The following is a 21148-nucleotide window of genomic DNA, read 5'->3' as shown; positions in this document are numbered from 1 at the left end:
TTCGTGTGTGTGCATGTGTAATGGGGTCGTGATTGGGCAGATATTGAAGTTGGCAGAGACCAACCAACGCAGTGGTCTTCCAATGTTGATTTTATTCCCCATTTACTGAAGTAAGAATGAGGTTAAGACTGAAACAAACCCAAGAAACTCCTAATGCATTTCAGAATTCCTTTTAGAGCAAACCTTATGTCTTGGCTATGATATGTCTTATGTCTTGGTTGAAATATGAAGCTGTGTTTGAGATTTCTTGATTGATTTAGATAACACAGAAATCAATTTGACAACACACCTTGAAGGGAGCACAGTAAAACATGTATAAGTACCTCGTATTCCAAGTTTTCTACAGCTGTTTCTACAACTGTTTAGAAATTGAATATGGTGCTGATTAAACAGTGAAAGGAACTTGACTTCTTTCTTTTTTTTTACATTGTTTTATTGGTGGGAAAATGAACGTATACATATTTACATATTTCACATTTCCTTTAACTTGTTGACTGGTGTTTGCGTGTTGATAAAGTGATGGTATGGTATTTTAATAGAATACTACCATACCACACACAGAGAAATTGATAAAGCGATGGTATGGTAGTTTAAGCAAGAGATGTGTTTTTTTGCATTTGATGCAGTCTGCTAACTTCTGTCTGTAGTGTCCGAACAGTTTGGGATACAAACTAATATGACTCCTCTGTGTAAAGGTGAGACTCTCATTTTCTCTAGGGCGCCCACAGGCTTCACAAGACTTGTCTGACGGTCCCCCAGTATCAGTTGAAAAAATGAATGGAAGTATATATGGAAATTGTTTAGTGTCAAAAATAAGGGGTTAAATACATGTAAAAATCTTTCTGATCTTTCTTATACAGTTCCCTCCACTAATATTGGCACCCTTGGTAAATATGAGCAAAACAGACTGGAAAAAATGTCTTTATTGTTTATCTTTTTGGTCTTTCATTCAAAATATTCACAAAATTCTAACCGTTAATTAAAGTAAAATAATTTAAAGAAAAAATAGATTCTTATCATAAATTATTTTTATTTTTTTTCTCCAATATATGTGTGACACAATTATTGGCAGCCCTGTATTTGTTTTATTTTTATATCACCTTTATTTAACCAGGTAGGCTAGTTGAGAACAAGTTCTCATTTACAACTGCGACCTGGCCAAGATAAAGCAAAGCAGTGCGACACAAACAACAACACAGAGTTACACATGGGATAAACAAACATACAGTCAATAACACAATAGAAAAAAAATACAGTGTGTGCAAATGGCGTGAGGAGGTAAGGCAATAAATAGGCCATACTAGCGAAGTAATTACAGTTTAGCAAATTAACACTGGAGTGATAGATGAGCAGATTATGTTGTGCAAGTAGAAATACTGGTGTGCAAAAACAATATGGGGATGAGGTAGGTAGATTGGGTGGGCTATTTACAGGTGGGCTATGTACAGCTGCAGCGATCGGTTAGCTGCTCAGATAGCTGATGTTTAAAGTTAGTGAGGGAAATATAAGTCTCCAGCTTCAGTGAATTTTGCAATTCGTTCCAGTCATTGGCAGCAGAGAACTGGAAGGAAAGGCGGCCAAAGGAAGTGTTGGCTTTGGGGATGACCAGTGAGATATACCTGCTGGAGCACGTGAAGAGGACCACAATGGAAATAAGTCCCAGACTTTATTGTGTGTTATCCTCTGATTTTATTCATGTGCATGTATGGCTTTTAAGTTTTATGTGTGCTTGTTTTTTTTAAATGGTCAAATTAATAAACTAAACTACGGGTGGGTGTTATCGTGACCAGTGAGCTGAGATAAGGCGGAGCTTTACCTAGCATAGATTTGTAGATGACCTGGAGCCAGTGGGTCTGGCGACGAATATGTAGCAAGGGCCAGCCGACTAGAGCATACAGGTCGCAGTGGTGGGTGGTATAAGGGGCTTTGGTGACAAAACGGATGGCACTGTGATATACTGCTTCCAGTTTGCTGAGTAGAGTGCTTTGTGCAACCTCCCTTTGCCAAGATAACAGCTCTGAGTCTTCTCCTATAATGCGTAATGAGGTTGGAGAACACATGGCAAGGGATCTGAGACCATTCCTCCATATAGAATCTCTCTAGATCCTTCATATTCCAAGGTCAACACTTGTGGACTCTCCTCTTCAGCTCATCCCTCAGGTTTTCTATGGGGTTTAGGTCAGGGGACTGGAATGGCCAAGGCAAAACCTTGATTCTGTGGCGAGTGAACCATTTTTGTGTTGATTGTGAGGTGTGCTCTGCTGGAAGATCCAACCACGGCCCAGTTTAAGCTTCCTAGCAGAGGCAGTCAGGTTTTGATTTAATATCTGCTGGTACTTGATGGAGTCACTGATACCATATGTATCCTGACAAGTTGTCCAGGGCCTTTGAAAGAAAAACATAGAGCCCGATCCCATTGAAAGTTCCGGTAACATTTGGCAAACTGTAGGTACTTCAGTTTATTTGATGACAGCAAAGGCTTTTTTATGGTAACCCTCCCAAACAACTTGTGGTTATGTAGGTGGCATCTGATCGTAGTTTTGGAGACTTTCTGACCCCAAGACCCAACTAACGTCTGCAATTCTCTAGCTGTGATCATTGGAGATTTTTTTGCCACTCAAACCATCATCCTCACTGTGCGTGGGGTCAATACAGACACACGTCCTCTTCCAGGCCGGTTGTTAACATCTTCAGTTGCTTTAAACTTCTTAATTTTTCACCTCATAGTGGAAATGGGCATTTCCTGATTTGTGCAGCTCAACATTTTGTTGCACATCATTACTGTATTCAGGGGTCTTTCACATAGTGATGGATGGCTATGGGAACTTGGCCTGTGTGTCACCTCATATTTATACCCCAGTGAAACAGGAAGTCATGGCTTACCACTTAAGTGTTCCTAATCACTCAAGTGAACTTAAATACATAAAATATGAATGGGAATATACTTCAGTTAGATAATTGTGGCACACATGTTTCTGAGAAAAGTATATACACTGCTCAACAAAAATAAAGGGAACACTTAAACAACACAATGTAACTCCAAGTCAATCACACTTCTGTGAAATCAAACTGTCCACTTAGGAAGCAACACTGATTGACAATACATTTCACATGCTGTTGTGCAAATGAAATAGACAACAGGTGGAAATTATAGGCAATAAGCAAGACACCCCCAATAAAGGAGTGGTTCTGCAGGTGGGGACCACAGACCACTTCTCAGTTCCTATTCTTCCTGGCTGATGTTTTGGTCACTTTTGAATGCTGGCGGTGCTTTCACTCTAGTGGTAGCATGAGACAGAGTCTACAACCCACACAAGTGGCTCAGGTAGTGCAGCTCATCCAGGATGGCACATCAATGCGAGCTGTGGCAAGAAGGTTTGCTGTGTCTGTCAGCGTAGTGTCCAGAGCGTGGAGGCGCTACCAGGAGACAGGCCAGTACATCAGGAGACGTGGAGGAGGCCAACAACCCAGCAGCAGGACCGCTACCTCCGCCTTTGTGCAAGGAGGAGCAGGAGAAGCACTGCCAGAGCCCTGCAAAATTACCTCCAGCAGGCCACAAATGTGCATGTGTCTGCTCAAACGGTCAGAAACAGACTCCATGAGGATGGTATGAGGGCCCGACGTCCACAGGTGGGGGTTGTGCTTACAGCCCAACACCGTGCAGGACGTTTGGCATTTGCCAGAGAACACCAAGATTGGCAAATTCGCCACTGGTGCCCTGTGCTCTTCACAGATGAAAGCATGTTCACACTGAGCACGTGACAGACGTGACAGAGTCTGGAGACGCCGTGGAGAACGTTCTGCTGCCTGCAACATCCTCCAGCATGACCGGTTTGGCGGTGGGTCAGTCATGGTGTGGGGTGGCATTTCTTTGGGGGGCCGCACAGCCCTCCATGTGCTCGCCAGAGGTAGCCTGACTGCCATTAGGTACCGAGATGAGATCCTCAAACCCCTTGTGAGACCATATGCTGGTGCGGTTAGCCCTGGGTTCCTCTTAATGCAAGACAATGCTAGACCTCATGTGGCTGGAGTGTGTCAGCAGTTCCTGCAAGAGGAAGGCATTGATGCTATGGACTGGCCCGCCCGTTCCCCAGACCTGAATCCAATTGAGCACATCTGGGACATCATGTCTCGCTCCATGCACCAACGCCACGTTGCACCACAGACTGTCCAGGAGTTGGCGGATGCTTTAGTCCAGGTCTGGGAGGAGATCCTTCAGGAGACCATCGCCACCTCATCAGGAGCATGCCCAGGCGTTGTAGGGAGGTCATACAGGCACGTGGAGGCCACACACACTACTGAGCCTCATTTTGACTTGTTTTAACGTCTCTAGGGTAGGTGGCACCAAATCGTCCCACCTACGTAACAGCCAGTGTAATCCCGTGGCGCGTTATTCAAAAACCTAAAAAATGCAAAAACTTCAATTTTTCAAACATATGACTATTTTACACCATTTTAAAGACAAGACTCTCGTTAATCTAACCACACTGTCCGATTTCAAAAAGGCTTTACAACGAAAGCAAAACATTAGATTATGTCAGCAGAGTACCCAGCCAGAAATAATCAGACACCCATTTTTCAAGCTAGCATATAATGTCACATAAACCCAAACCACAGCTAAATGCAGCACTAACCTTTGATGATCTTCATCAGATGACAACCCTAGGACATTATGTTATATAATACATGCATGTTTTGTTCAATCAAGTTCATATTTATATCAAAAAACAGCTTTTTACATTAGCATGTGACTAGCATTCCCACCGAACACTTCCGGTGAATTTACTAAATTACTCACGATAAACGTTCACAAAAAGCATAACAATTATTTTAAGAATTATAGATACAGAACTCCTCTATGCACTCTATATGTCCGATTTTAAAATAGCTTTTCGGTGAAAGCACATTTTTGCAATATTCTGAGTAGATAGCCCGGCATCACAGGGCTAGCTATTTAGACACCCAGCAAGTTTAGCACTCACCAAAGTCAGATTTACTCTAAGAAAAATGTTATTACCTTTGCTGTCTTCGTCAGAATGCACTCCCAGGACTTCTACTTCAATAACAAATGTTGGTTTGGTTCAAAATAATCCATCGTTATATCCAAACAGCGGCGTTTTGTTCATGCGTTCAAGACACTATCCGAAAGGGTAAATAAGGGTGACGAGCATGGCGCAATTCGTCACCAAAAAAATCTAAATATTCCATTACCGTACTTCGAAGCATGTCAACCGCTGTTTAAAATCAATTTTTATGCCATTTTTGTCATAAAAAAGCGATAATATTCCGACCGGGAATCTGCGTTTAGGTAAACAGACGAAAGAAAATAAAGCATTCGGTCGACTCGGGCACGCGCCTAAGCCCATAGTACTCTGATCGGCCACTTGCCAAAAGCGATAATGTGTTTCAGCCAGAGGCTGCCTCGATATCGTTCAGCTTTTTCCCGGGCTCTGAGAGCCTATGGGAGCCGTAGGAAGTGTCACGTTAGAGCAAAGATCCTCAGTCTTCAATAAAAAGAGCCAAGATAAAACACAACTTGTCAGACAGGCCACTTCCTGCATGGAATCTTCTCAGGTTTTGGCCTGCCATTTGAGTTCTGTTATACTCACAGACACCATTCAAACAGTTTTAGAAACTTTAGGGTGTTTTCTATCCATATGTAATAAGTATATGCATATTCTAGTTACTGGGCAGGAGTAGTAACCAGATTAAATCGGGTACGTTTTTTATCCGGCCGTGTCAATACTGCCCCCTAGCCCTAACAGGTTAAGGACATTGCATCAAAGTTGGATCAGCCTGTAGTGTGGTTTTCCACTTTAATTTTGAGTGTGACTCCAAATCCAGACTTCCATGGGTTGATAAATTGGATTTCCATTGATTATTTTTGTGTGATTTTGTTGTCAGCACATTCAACTATGTAAAGAAAAAAGTAGTTAATAAGATTATTTCTTTCCTTCAGATCTAGGATGTGTTGTTTAAGTGTTCCCTTTAATTTTTTGAGCAGTATATTTCATTTATTTAAATAGCATTTTTTTACTTCAATTAAAGGTTCGATTTTTGTGAATATTTTGAATGAAATACCAAGAGGATAAACAGCAAAGAAAACATTTTCACAGCCCATTTGCTCATATTTAGCAAGGGTGCCAATATTAGTGGAGGGCGCTGTATCTCTCAGATTAAGGACAGACACTAAAGAACTATCTGTTGTTCCATGTAGTGAATCTGTTATTCAATGTGTTTGTATTCAATGTGTTTGTAATTATCCTTGGTATGACCTTCTTAAAACAATTCCATATAGCTTAGTAGTTGTTTGAGTGTGTGTGAGTGAGTATGAAGAGAGAGCGATAGAGAGAGACTTAAAATTCCCTCACATTTCTCATCATTCCATGGGCTCCGTCATAGCGTTGCAGGAGGACTTTGTTTTCAACCCAAATCTCCTCAGGGTCTATCTATTCTCCTAGTTATTACAAAATACTACCCCTTATCAACTGTGCTTGGCTCCTAGCCTTGCATGGATTGCCACGAAGCTGACGAGGTAATATTTATTATTTGTTTCTCCTGAGGGCTCTGTTTTTTATTCAGGCACTAGGGAACAGCCTACTACCAGTAGGACCCCCAAAACAAACAACCCCTGTCTGGTAATCACCTCTCATTTGTCCTGAAACAAGATGGAAATTATAGTATTTTGTGCAGACTTGTGAAGCTGCCAGGGTAGATGTTGCGTTGGACTTGACATGTTTTGAGCCTTATCGACTGCTGAAATTCGACAAAAAGGGTCTGGAGAGAGGCAGTTAAGTTTTTAATCTCGCCGTCAAAATCAGTCTGGCTGTATGTCCAGACCGAGTCTGTCGACTAATGTGGCAACAAGAGAACACAACTGGTCTGAGAACAGGGAGTGCTAATAGTAGTTTTTCTTTTGAATCGACACCAGAGTACAGTACGAACCTGGAGAAAACACTGGCCTTATTGTCTGCCCTGCATTTAAACACTTATTTATTGGGTATGGTTAACACTTCAAGGAAGGGGTCACTACATATACATGTAGCGCTTAGTAGAAACTATTAGGTGTCATCAGGTCAGAATTGAATTACAACAAGGTAAGCAGTTTTTTAATCATGTACTTTACATACATACCAAATTCCGTAAACAAAGTAAGTATATATGTACCTAATAACTGGCCCGTTTTGCCATCTACTCTGAATTCCAGTATTGTCATCTGTTGTTTGGAGTGGAGAGAAAATTCAGCAACTCTTGGAGGACGGTGAAGGTTGATAAAAGTGCTACTTTATTGTTATAATAGAGAAGCACTTTTATCAACTTCCACTGTCCTGCAAGAGTTGCTGAATTTCCTCTTCACTTAATTTTGCTGCTCAATTCATGCATTGGTTGGAAAGCGAAGGAACGGCAGTGTTCCCTTCCATATGTTTTGTTTTGTTGTTTGGAAATTCAGGGGCACATGCACTGACATGGGACTTGAGAACGATTCTTCCGTTGACACTCGTGTGTGGGACGTGTGCCTCCACAGAAACATGTTGTACCCTGGTAAAGTACTTGAGGGCTTACCATGTACAGGACCCTGTCCTACACAATTGATCATATCAACAAAATTCAATGATTGATTAGGAGAAACTCAGTGCATGGAAACAACCCAACAAACAGGCTATGTCTCAAATGGCACCCTATTCCCTACATACTGTGATGCACTCCTTATTACCAGAGCTCTATGGGCCTTGGTCTAAAGTCGTACACTGAATAGGGAAAAAGGTGCCATTTGGATGTAGACAGTTAGTAAAGGCACACTAATCAAACTGTTTTCCAGGTCCTTACGTTCTCATGGGTACACAAACTGAGCCTGACGTTCTCAACTCCCCTGTGCTCAAATCCAAGCTAAACAGTACCAGATGTGAAACATCGGTGAAGGATCTCGGCGCTAAACTGTCTTCATATTCTCCTGTGCGTTTGTTGCTCGTGGCATCGCTCTCCCTGGAAAGGCCAGTACAAATTGATTTCCGACAACGCTATTGAAAAGCATTGTGCAGAATACTCCATCCCGGGGGGTCTTTCCCTGACTGTCTTAAAATGTCAAAACAATTGAATAGTTTGATGTGCACTGTGTTGTGACCCAGATTTGAAGTATTAGGCCTCTTTAATTTTGTCTGTTTGGGACGTTGAGAGGACACACACACACACACACACACACACACACACACACACACACACACACACACACACACACACTACATACATACATACATACATACATACATACATACACACACACATACACACATACACACATACACACATACATACATACATACATACATACATACATACATACATACATACATACAGACATTGTGTCTGTTTGGGATGGGGAGATGGAGTAGTATTACTGGGATGAAGAGACACAAACACACACAATTTGTCTGTTTGGGATGTTGACATGGAGTAGTAACTGTAAATGGTATGGACGGGAAAAAAACTGGCTTGCAGTGTTAAAAGTGCATAGCAAGTCATTTATTAAACCATTTACAGTTAACACAACGGATGTAGTGGAGCGTAAATGCACTTAAAGTGCTGTTTATGCACATTATTATCTGGTGAATATATTAGCGTTAGCATTTACAGTGCGTTGATGCATCGCTCTCCATCTCCACTTTTAGGTCCGGTTTCCCTGACAGAGATTAAGCCTAGTCCTGGACTAAAAAGCAAGCTTAATGGAGAATCTCAATTGAACATGCGTTTTAGTCCAGGATTAGGATTTACCTGTGTCCAGGAAACTGACCCTTATGGAAAACCCATGTTTCCTTAGCACTACATCCCTGGTCAACACTCTGTGGTCCATTCCATGTAGCACTCTAACCTATGACTCTGCTGTTGCAATTACTATGCTCAAACCAACTGAGAACCTTTATTAAGTACTTTTGTGTACATGGATTATTTTCTCTGTGTTTTCTTCATGTGTTTTCCCTCTCTTTTTGTCTCTGTTCAGGAGCAAGAGGACCCCAACAAGCTGGCCACAAGCTGGCCCGACTACTACATCGACCGCATCAACTCCATGGCTGCTGTAAGTGACAACTTTAAAGGGATACTTCAGGATTTTGCCAATGAAGTTCTGTATCTACTTCCCCAGAATCAGATGAACTCATGGATACCATTGTTGTATCTGCTTCCAGTATGAAGGAAGTTAGAGGTAGTTTCACAAGCCAATGCTAACTAGCATAAGCGCAATGACTGGAAGTGTATGGTATCTACTAGCATGCTAGCAGTTACTATAGACATCCATCGCTAGTTAGTCTGGGGAAGTAGATAAAGGGCTTCATTGCCAAAATACTGAAGTATCCCTTTAACTTTCTCTCTCTAACCTTCATTTCTCCTTATGGTTTCTACCTGTGCCTCCCTCCTTTTTATTTCCTGCTCTTTATTTCTCTTTTCTCTCTCTCCTTTTCTCTCACCTTGGTCAGCAACATCTAAGAGCTTTGTGGTCACCTAATTCGCTGCTGGCAGCTCTAGGTACATTCCTACCATCCAAACCCAACACTCACACCCAGAGCCATGACACACGCCCTAGTTAGTCGCTCAGCAGCTCACTCAATGTGAATGATTGTCAGAGAAACTAAGGGAGACATGAAGGACTGCAGGGCCCTGTAAACAACATTCACATTGAGCCAAAATGGCTGCCAACTAGCATGCTAATGATACATATTTTTTGCCGCTCTTTTGTAATTGAGTTTTTATTGACTTCATGTGGTAAGCATATGCATGGGCAAACCGATAGGATAAAGTACACAAACATAATATTAATTCATACCCAGCACAGGGTAAAAAAATGAGATTCCAATGTTGTAAATGGTGTTAACAACGACCAGAGATCAAATGTATTTGTTTCATGCGCAGGTGTAGACCTTACCTTGAAATGCTACAAGCCCTTAACCAACAATGCAGTTCAAGAAATAAACTAGAGATGAAACGGTATGAAAATGTCATATCATGATTATAGAGACCAAAATTATCACAGTTATCAGTATTATCGCGGTATTGTTTTAAATGTGCTGGAAATGTTCAAAAAGTACTGATACACTGAAATCATTTCACCAAGTTTTATATTGAAATCCAACAAACAAATAAAATTAGCAGCACTATGCACTTTTTATGTGCATAAACATTAAAATAATTACATTAACATTAAAGATGATACCATGTGGCCATGGTAGGTAAAAGTCTCCCTAGTGCAGGTTTAAATGAACACAACCTTAAGTAAGCAAATAAAATAAACAAACAACAAATACAATTAGCAGCACTATGCACTTTTTGTGTGCATAAACATTAAAATAATAATATTAACATTAAAGATGGCACCATGTGGCTATGTGAGGTAAAAGTTTCCCTAGTGCAGGTTTAAATGAACACAACCTTAAGTAAGCAAATCAAATAAACAAGCAACAAATTAAATTAGCAGCACTATGCACTTTTTGTGTGCAGAAACATTAAAATAATAACATTAAAATTAAAAGATGGCACCATGTGGCCATGAAAGGTAAAAGTTTCCCTAGTGCAGGTTTTAATGAACACAACCTTTAAAAAAATCTAAAGTGCATATAAAAGCAACACAAGTAAAGCATGTAAGAACAATACAACCATATGTAAACCGATCCAATGTGCAGCACATTATGTCCGTTCTCTTCTTCATAAAGAAATATGGTGCTGCTGGCCTAACATCCTGTATGTATGCATCTTTGTTCACTTGAGATTGAAATGTAAAAATGTCAGCATATTTCCTTTGCCTGGTTTATGTAGTCTGCTAGGGGAGACAATGTGCCCGCTGGCACTGAACACTCTCTCTGATTGCACGATGGTTGCTGGGATGCACAAAATCTTCCTGGCAACTCTGGCAAGATGCTCTGATGCATGGCCCCTCCACCACACCAGTGGATCCTCTTCTCCTGGAATGGGTGGCAGAGACAAGTAGACCTTGATCTCTTCTTTCACTCTGTCTTCTGGGGTGGTCGGAATCTGACCCTCTTTACCTTAACAAGGCAGCAGAGAGGTGATCTTTCTCAGCAACCCAGCCAGGTCTTTCCCCTCCGATGCCGCTATGGGGATGTTGGTGGTGGAGGTGCTGCTGGTGCTTTGTGGTTCTTCCCTGACTTGTGCAGCTGCCAGCTTCAAGGCCTCCTGGACACAGCTGTCAGTGTAAACTTTTGCAGCCTCAGACTCATCTAAATATCTCATTTTGAAGCGGGGGTCAATGAAACAAGAATGACTCTCTTTGCCTTCTCTGTGTATCTGTTGTTAAGGTCTTCTCTCATTACCCTTTTCATCTCTTTGGTCAGGGATGGCTCTGTATCCTTTTCCACCAGAACATCACAGGTGATGTGGTCCAGGGCAGGCTTGATGGCTGACAGTGTCACTCGTGTCTCTGAGGCAAGTGCATCTGTAAAATTGCTCAGAGGTTCAAGGAGCTGGCACAGTTGCTCCATGACACTTATGTCGGCATCCTTGGGCGTCAGATGCCATGTTGCTTTCTCTCCAGCCAGTGTCGCACAGACTGGCTGCTGTTGGCTGAGGAAATGCTCAAGCATCTTGTGTGTAGATCCCCATCGGGTCACCACATCATGGATCAGAGCCTTCTGTGGCATGTTGAGGACAGCTTGCTTTTCTTTCAGTTCTCGCCTTCTCTTCCAGCTCTGTCAGAAGCCTTGGACCAGATGACGGCAGGCCTTGACTGCTGTGTCATCTCTCTGAATTTTCAGAACCTTTGAAATGGCCAGGTTCAAATTATGGCCAAAGCACCCAAGCCACAGATCTGGGAACTCTTCAAAAGCCTTGATCATGTTTGTTGCGTTGTCTGTGGTAATGCAGACCAGGTCTTTCTTGGTGATCCCCCACTCCTACAGCATATTCTCAAAAAACTCTCTGATGTTGTGAGCCGAGTGATCTTCTGGAAAGAACTGTGTTTCCAGGCAGTTTGATTCCAGTTGCCAGTCTGGGGTGAGGTAATGGATAGTGAAGCTGATGTAGGGTTGACCGCCCCCGCTGGTCCAGAGGTCAGTAGTTCCAGCAAACGATGTGCCTTGAGCCAAACTTTTTCCAACATCAGCTTTAACCTGGTTGTACAGGTTTGTGAATTCAGTCTTAGAAAATAATGTTTGGGATGGCATTTTGTAGTGAGGCACGGCAACCTTCATCAGCCTCAGAAAGCCAGGCCTCTCAACAATTTGAAATGGCATCATGCCCTTTGCAATGTAATATGAAGGGCTGCAGTGAGGTCTTGATCATTTTTTGATGTGGGTGCATAAGCAGCCTACCTTTTAAATGCTTGCTGGAGTGTCTGTGTCACAACTGTAGATGAGGAGGGACCAGTAGCATCACTGGGTTTGCCTGCTGCACGCCCACTCTGTAAACAAGGGAAAGCAAATGTATTATTATTATTATTATTATTATTGGTGTTACATTATAATTATTATTATTCACACACACTCTCACACTCTCACTCTCACTCACTCACACTCTCACTCACTCGCGCACTCACTCACTCACTCGCGCACTCACTCACTCGCGCACTCACTCACTCGCGCACTCACTCACTCGCGCACTCACTCACTCGCGCACTCACACACTCGCGCACTCAGTCACTCGCGCACTCAGTCACTCGCGCACTGTCACTCGCGCACTCAGTCACTCGCGCACTCAGTCACTCGCGCACTCAGTCACTCGCGCACTCAGTCACTCGCGCACTCACTCACTCGCGCACTCAGTCACTCGCGCACTCACACACTCGCGCACTCACTCACTCGCGCACTCACTCACTCGCGCACTCACACACACACACACACACACACACACACACACACACACACACACACACACACACACACACACACACACAATTTTCTGTGTTGCATTTGAGTATATGCAATAACCCCATGCACAATTTACATAAATACAAAGGAGTCACACACACAATTTTCTGTGTTGCATTTGAGTATATGCAATAACCCCATGCACAATTTACATAAATACAAAGGAGTCACTGTGATAGTAATCGCAATGAGCCCAACAATTTACATAAATACAGGAGTCTTGTTTAGGAGTCTATAGTGTTTCTCCTGTTGGAACACTTTTACAACCAAGTTGACGACTGACAGATTTGGTTGACTAAATTACATAACGTGTTATCGTGTGCATTGGGCGAATAGAGTCTGCAGACACACGACGCATACAGCAGTGAACAACATGTAGTGTTTTTACAAGAGTAGGTAACACTGAAAGCTTCAGTTTACATTATTGACAAGCTATTAGCAAGTTAGACAGACAAGCCATGACATTTTCTCCCATTCTGAAGGTTAATGTAAATAGTCCAGGTGGCCATTTGATTAATTGTTCAGCAGTCTTATGGTTTGGGAGTAGAAGCTGTTAAGGAGCCTTTTGGACCGCTTGCCGTGTGGTAGCGGAGAGAACAGTCTATGACTTGGGTAACTTTTGGGCCTTCCTCTGACACCGCCTAGTATATAGGTCCTGGATGGCAGGAAGCTTGGCCCCAGTGATGTACTGGGCCGTACGCACTACCCTCTAAAGCGCCTTTTGGTCGGATGCCGAGCAGTTGCCATACCAGGTGGTGATGCTACCGGTCAGGATGCTCTCGATTGTGAAGCTGTAGAACTTTTGGAGGATCTGGGGACCCATGCCAAATCTTTTCAGTCTCCTGAGGGGGAAAAGATGTTGTCGTGCCCTCTTCACGACTGTCTTGGTGTGTTTGGATCATGATAGTTCGTTGGTGATGTGGACACCAAGGAACTTGAAACTGTCGACCCACCTTTTCCTGTAGTGATCGATCAGCTCCTTTGTCTTACTCACATTGAGGGAGAGGTTGTTGTCCTGGCACCACCTTGCCAGGTCTCTGACCTCCTCCCTATAGGCTGTCTCATTGTTGTCAGTGATCAGACGTTGTCGGTGTCGGTGATCACTGTTGTGTCATCATCAAACTTAATTATGGTGTTGGAGGCGTGCTTGGCCACGCAGTCATGGGTGAAGAGGGAGTACAGGAGGGGACTAAGCACACACTCTGAGGGGCCCCAGTGTTGAGGATCAGCGTGGCAGATGTATTGTTGCCTACCCTTACTACCTGGGGGTGGCCCGTCAGGAAGTCCAGGATCCAGTTGCAGAGGGTGGTATTTAGTCCCAGGGTCCTTAGCTTAGTGATGAGCTTTGTGGGCACAATGGTGTTGAACGCTGAACTGTAGTCAATGAACAGAATTCTCACATAGGTGTTCCTTTTGTGCAGGTGGGAAAGGGCAGTGTGTAGTGCGATTGTGATTGCGTCATCTGTGGATATGTTAGGGCGGTATGTCGAATTGGAGTGGGTCTAGGGTTTCCGGGATGATGGTGTTGAGGTAAGCCATGACCAGCCTTTCAAACCACTTCATGGCTGCCGACGTGAGTGGGATGGGATCAAGTCACAATTTTGCAAGTCCTAAACAAGTCTCAAGTCTTAACCTTCGAGTCAAGTCCCAAGTAATGATGGTCAAGTCTCAAGTAAAGTTCCAAGTTCCACAGCTCAGGTCATGTCAAGTCACAAGTCCCTACATTTGGGTTTCGAGTCCTCAAGTCAATGTTTAAGTGTTTTATGACCATTTCAATGCTATTTTCAATTTTCATGTCAAGCTAATTAGTTCAAGAACATTTACCTCACTTTAGCTAGTTTGCTCAAACAGGACAGCAATCATTTCATTCTTACATTTACATTACATTTACATTTAAGTCATTTAGCAGACGCTCTTATCCAGAGCGACTTACAAAATGGTGCATTCACCTTATGATATCCAGTGGAACAACCACTTTACAATAGTGCATCTAAATCTTTTAAGGGGGGGGGTTAGAAGGATTACTTTATCCTATCCTAGGTATTCCTTAAAGAGGTGGGGTTTCAGGTGTCTCCGGAAGGTGGTGATTGACTCCGCTGTCCTGGCGTCGTGAGGGAGCTTGTTCCACCATTGGGGTGCCAGAGCAGCGAACAGTTTTGACTGGGCTGAGCGGGAACTGTGCTTCCTCAGAGGTAGGGGGGCCAGCAGGCCAGTGGTGGATGAACGCAGTGCCCTTGTTATTCTTAACCCCTGTGCGGCCTACATCCAGCGAAAAATCATATCGCCATTAGCATAACAAAATTTAATAATTCATTATTATTTTTTTTTTTCAAATTATATCGTTTTATAGATACACCTCTCCTGAATCGAACCACGTTGTCCGATTTCAAAAAGGCTTTACAGCAAAAGAAAAACATTAGATTATGTTAGAGGGGTATATCGTAAAAGTAGCCACATAGCCATTTTCCGACCAACCACATGCATCACAAATAACCAAAAAACAGCTAAATGCAGCACTAACCTTTGACAATCTTCATCAGATGACACACCTAGGACATCATGTTACACAATACATGCATTCTTTTGTTCGATAAAGTTCATATTTGTATATAAAAACAGCATTTTACATCGGTGCGTAACGTTGACTAACTATTTTCCCTCAAATGCATCCGATGAAACAGAGCTACAATTTACTAAATTACTGTTCGAAAACATTTTTAAAATGTAATATTGTCATTCTAAGATTTATAGATGAATATCTCTTGAAAGCACCTGTAATGCCAGATTTAAAATTAACTTTACTGGGTAATCATACTTTGCGATGAAGGGGGATGCGATACTCTGAAAAATAGGCTAACGTTACAGGTCAGCGCCATCTTGGAACAATCGCATATCACATCTAGTCTTGTATACTATTGTCAATAATCCCTTACCTTTGGTTGTCTTCATCAGAAAGCACTTCCAGGAATCCCAGGTCCACAACAAATGTATTTTCGTTCGAAAAAGTTCATCCATTATGTCCCATTAGCTTGTTCTTGTTAGCGCGTCTGAAGGCTGATCCAAATCCTCCGTCGGCCACGGGACAGCCATTTCGACAAAAAGCATTTTTGTTCCCATTTAGGTTCGTTCAAACATGTCAAACGTTGTATAACATAAATCTTCAGGGCGTTTTTCAACAAGAGAGCCAATAAGATTCGAGGGGGACGATTGCATTGTGTTTCAAAACGTTTCGAAAGGGGAGGGTAACCAGGGGCGCCGGCGTCATAATGGTGATGGCCCTCTCCGTGTGACCACGTTCCACAGTGTGTCATTCTGTCAGTTTTCACAGTAGGAGTCTCAAATCACTTTGTAAAGACTGGGGACATCTAGTGGAAGCAATAGGAAGTGCTCAATGAAGCATAGCTCACGGTGTGGTTAATAGGCAACGTGATGAAGTTGAGTTTGCAATTCAGAATTCCACTTCCTTTTTCGATCTGTCTCGGGGTTTTGACTGCCATATGAGTTCTGTTATACTCACAGACACCATTCAAACAGTTTTAGAAACTTTAGGGTGTTTTCTATCCACAAGTATTAATTATATGCATATCCTAGCTTCTGAGTTTGAGTAGGAGGCCGTTTAAAATGGGCACGATTTTTTTTCAAAAATCGCTTTAGCGCCCCCTATCCTAGGGGAACGCCAAGAGGTTAACTCTCTTTATGGGACTTCACATGACTGACTCATGTCTAAGCTATTTCATCTAACATATCCAGGGAATGCATGATTGATATTTTGATATGCAGCCTGTCAAAATAGGATTTATTTTTGGCTCTTCAGAGATGTATTTGCCAACATCTTTTTGCATATTGGCCTAGGCTATATTATTCACCACCTGATGAAGTGGGAAAACACTAAGATACATTTTAATATGATCTTGTTGCTAGATAGATTAAAACTTCTATGGGCTAGGTGGGACGGTAGCGTCCCACCTGCGGGACACAGCCAGTGAAATATCAGGGCGGCAAATTGAAAAACAACAAAATGGCATAATTCAACTTTCTCAAACATACGACTATTTTACACCATTTTAAAGATACACGTCTCCTTGATGTAACCACATTGTCCGATTTCAAAAAGGCTTTACAGCTAAAGCAAAATATTAGATTATGTTAGGAGAGTACATAGACAAAAATAATCACACAGCCACTTTCCAAGCAAGGACATGTGTCAATAAAACCCAAAACACAGCAAAATGAAGCACTAACCTTTGACGATCTTCATCAGATGACACTCCTAGGACATTATGTTACACAATACATGTATGTTTTGTTCGATAACGTTCATATGTATATCCAAAAACAGCATTTTACATTGGCGCGTGACGTTCAGAAAATATTTTGCCTCCAATACTGACGGTGAATGTGCACATCAATTTACAAAAATACTCATCATAAACGTTGATAAAATATTAAACTGTTATTCAAAGAATTATAGATGAACATCTCCTTTATGCAACAGTTGTGACAGATTTCAAAAAAGCTTCACGGGGAAAGCACACTTTGCAATAATATGAGTACTGCGCTCAGAAAAATACACCAGGCAATACAGATACCCGCCATTTAGGAAGTCATCTAAAATCATAAATAGCATTAGAAATATTCACTTACCTTTGATGATCTTCATCAGAAGGCACTTCCAGGGATCCCAGGTCCACAATAAATGTTGTATTGTTCGATAAAGTCCATCATTTATGTCCAAATAGCTCCTTGTTGTTTGCACGTTCAGTAAGCTACTCCAAATGTAGGAAGCGTGCCGAAAATTTCACGACAAAAAGTTATATTTACGTTTGTTGAAACATGTCAAACGTTGTAAAGCATCAATCTTTAGGGCCTTTTTAACGTAAAACTTCAGTAATATTCCAACCGTACGATTCCAATGTCTTGAAAAACGTTATGGAACACAGCTACCTCCTCACGTGAATGCGCGTAATTGTGGCCTGTCATTCTCTCAGTCATCAGACTCCAGGAGGTCTTGTTCACTCTCTGTTGACTGCAAAAGCCTGAAACACGTTCTAAAGACTGTTGACATATAGTGGAAGCCTTAGGAAGTGCAAATTGAACCCTAAGTCACTGTATACTGAATAGGCCCAGTCTTGAAAAACTCCAATCCACTTCCTGGTTGGATTTTTTCTCAGGTTTTTGCCTGGCATATGAGTTCTGTTATATTCACAGACACCATTCAAACAGTTTTAGAAACTTCAGAGTGTTTTCTATCCAAATCTACTAATAATATGCATATTCTAGTTTCTGAGCCAGAGTAGTAACCTGTTTAAATTGGGTACGTTTTTCATCCGGCCGTGAAAATACTAGCCCAGACAGGTTAATCAATTAGCCTACATGGCCATCAGTAAATGTAATGTCCTACAGAAAATGTCCAGTGCTAGGCCTAGGCTAGGCTACTTGATGTAAGCCTATTCACAGCAAATGGCGTGCCACTCGGCGGGCGCATCAAAATCATAATCCATAAACTCAATATTAAGTGGTGAGAAATAAACGATATACTCATAGAAAGCTGTGACCCACCTCTCTGTAAGTAGAGCAACAGTAGTTGCTTTGAAAACTTTTTTCCGCTATTGCATTTTGAGCAACAGGTCATGTACTTGTACTTACAGTTCCTACAGTACACATTTTGTTGTGTTACAGTCTGAATTTAAAATTTATTAAATTGCGGGGGGTTTTTGTCACTGGCCTACATAAAATACCCCATAATGTCAAAGTGGAATTATGTTTTTTCTAAATGTTTACAAATTTATAAAAAATGAAAAGCTGATATGTCTTGAGTCAATAAGTATTCAACCCCTTTGTTATGGCAAGCCTAAATAAGTTCAGGAGTAAAAATTTGCTTAACAAGTCACATAATAATTTGCATGGACTTACTATTTCTGCAATAATAGTGTTTTACATGATTTTTGAATGACTACCTCATCTCTGTACCCCACACATACAATTATCTGTAAGGTCCCTCAGTTGAGCAGTGAATTTCAAATACAGATTCAACCACAAAAAAACAGGGAGGTTTTCCAATGCCTCGCAAAGAAGGGCACCTATTGGAAAATAGAAAGACATTGAATATCCTTTTGAGCATTGTGAGGTTATTCATTAAACTTTGGATAGTGTATCAATTCACCACCAATACAGTCACTACAAAGATACAGACAACTCAGTTGCGGGAGAGGAATGAAACTGCTCAGGGATTTCACAATGAGGCCAATGGTGACTTTAAAACAGTTCCAGTGTTTAATGACTGTAATAGGAGAATACTGAGGATGGATCAACAACATTGTAGTTACTCCACAATGCTAACCTAATTGACAGACTAAAAAGGAAAAAAAATATTCCAAAACATACATCCTGTTTGCAGCAAGGCACTAAAGTAATACTGCAAAAAAATGTGGCAAAGCAATTCATTTTTTTATCCTGAATACAAAGTGTTATGTTTGGGGGAAATCCAATTGAACACATTACTGACTACCACTCTCCATATTTTCAAGCATGGTCGTGGCTGTATCATGTTATGGGTATGCTTGTAATTGTTAAGAAGTGGGGTGTTTTTCAGGATAAAAATGAAAGTGAATGTAGCTTAGCACAGGCAAAATTCTAGAGAAAAACCTGGATCAGTCTACTTGACACTGGGAGATTAATTCACCTTTCAACAGGACAATAACCTAAAACAGAAGGCCAAATCTACACTGGAGTTGCTTACCAAGAAGACAGTGAGTGAATGCTTTTGACTTAAACCTACTTGAAAAACTATGGCAAGGCCTGAAAATGGTTTGACAGAGCTTGAATAATTTCTTTATGAATAATGTGAAAATGTTGCACAATCCAGGTGAGGAAAGCTCTTAGAGACTTACCCAGAAAGACTAACAGCTGTAATTGCTGCGAAAAGTGCTTCTACAAAGTATTGACTCAGGGGTGTGAATACTTCTTTAAATGAGATATTTCTGTATTTAATTTTTAGTAAAATTGCAAACATTTCTAAAAACATGTTTTCAAATTGTCATTATGGGGTGTTGTGTGTAGATGGTGTGTAGTTAAGTCACGAGTCATAGATGCTCAAGTCGAAGTCAAGTGGGAAGTGGTTTTTTTTGCCAAGTCAAGTCTCAAGTTACAAAATGTGCATCTTGAGCTGTGACTCGAGTCCACACCTCTGACAACAACACAATGAGATACCATCTTGCTTTTGGAAACCCCTGCTCCCATTCAAGCTGTATTAAATCCAAGAGCAAGGAATGAAGCATCTGAGTAAATTAGTTTGAGACAAACGGCATCCCTTTTCTCATAATACTAAAACATTCTATTAGACTTGGCTGTAGAAGCTCAGTGTTTCCCCTTACTTAAAATGTTCCTTCAGGGCACAAAGGCTTCCAAAGCAACTGGCTTTAAACTAGGTAGGAAGGCCATCCCACCTATTTCATGGTAAGAGAACCCCTGTAATGATGAATAAAGCTGGGAGACATCGAGGGCACTGGTGGATATGATATAGAGATGTCAGTACAACCTCAGTGACTGGCAGCTTTGTGTCACTGCCCCTTGACCCCTGACTTTAGCGCTCAAGTCAGAGACACAGTGGCTCCACGAATGTTTGTGAATCAGAAAATCAGAAAATTTGCACTGACTGGTAAGGAATGACTAACAGAGAGATTGAAAAACAACTTCTATCTCAAGGCCATCAGATTGTTAAACTCTTTTAAAGAACTGTGTGACTCTGAATCTCACTCAATTAATTCATGTGCCTACAAGACCCAATCCCAAAGCACCTAACAAATTCAGTTGACCATGAATTGTTGCTAGGTAGACTCAGAAACATTGGTCTCAGTGAAGGGGGCAGTAAATTGGTTTAGGAACTATCCGACAGAACACAATGTGTATATACTGACAATCACAAGTCTAGCTTTCTTGAGATTAATGGAGGTGTCCCCCAGGGTTTCATTTTAGCTCCTGGGTTGTTCTCAATTTTTATTAATGATTTGGGAAATGGGATGCAACCAGCTGAGTTACATCTATATGCAGATGATACAGTTATATATTCATGTGCTCCTTCTCTGGTTCAGGCTGTTGAAGAGCTCCAGACTGCTTTTCAGTTACTGCAGGCCTCCCTTTATGGTCTCAAACTGGTCTTGAATATACAAAAAACTAAATTCATGACCTTTACCAGAGCTAGAACTCTGCCAGAGAACGTTAGCATTGTCACATCTGGTGGCTTATCCATTGAAAAAGTGTCATCCTGCAAATACCTAAGTATT

At 41.6% G+C, this 21148-nt stretch overlaps 1 protein-coding gene across 5 annotated transcripts in view; it reads left to right on the top strand.

Annotated features, from left to right (window-relative positions):
* daam2 (dishevelled associated activator of morphogenesis 2) overlaps nucleotides 1-21148 on the top strand; it is a 247030-nt gene that overhangs the window by 137721 nt on the left and 88161 nt on the right. For 4 of the 5 annotated variants that reach the window (XM_014126175.2, XM_014126170.2, XM_014126174.2 and 1 more), the window contains exon 4: nucleotides 8996-9070. In XM_014126175.2, coding sequence (XP_013981650.1) covers nucleotides 8996-9070 — 75 coding nt within the window. Of the gene's footprint in view, nucleotides 1-6621; nucleotides 7098-8995; nucleotides 9071-21148 lie in introns of those variants that run through there. The other variant, XM_014126177.2, reaches the window with a different exon arrangement.

Source organism: Salmo salar, chromosome ssa11 (genome assembly GCF_905237065.1).
Source record: "Salmo salar chromosome ssa11, Ssal_v3.1, whole genome shotgun sequence".
In the NCBI taxonomy this organism is placed as follows: Eukaryota; Metazoa; Chordata; class Actinopteri; order Salmoniformes; family Salmonidae; genus Salmo; species Salmo salar.
This window is presented reverse-complemented; position numbering and strand designations above follow the sequence as displayed.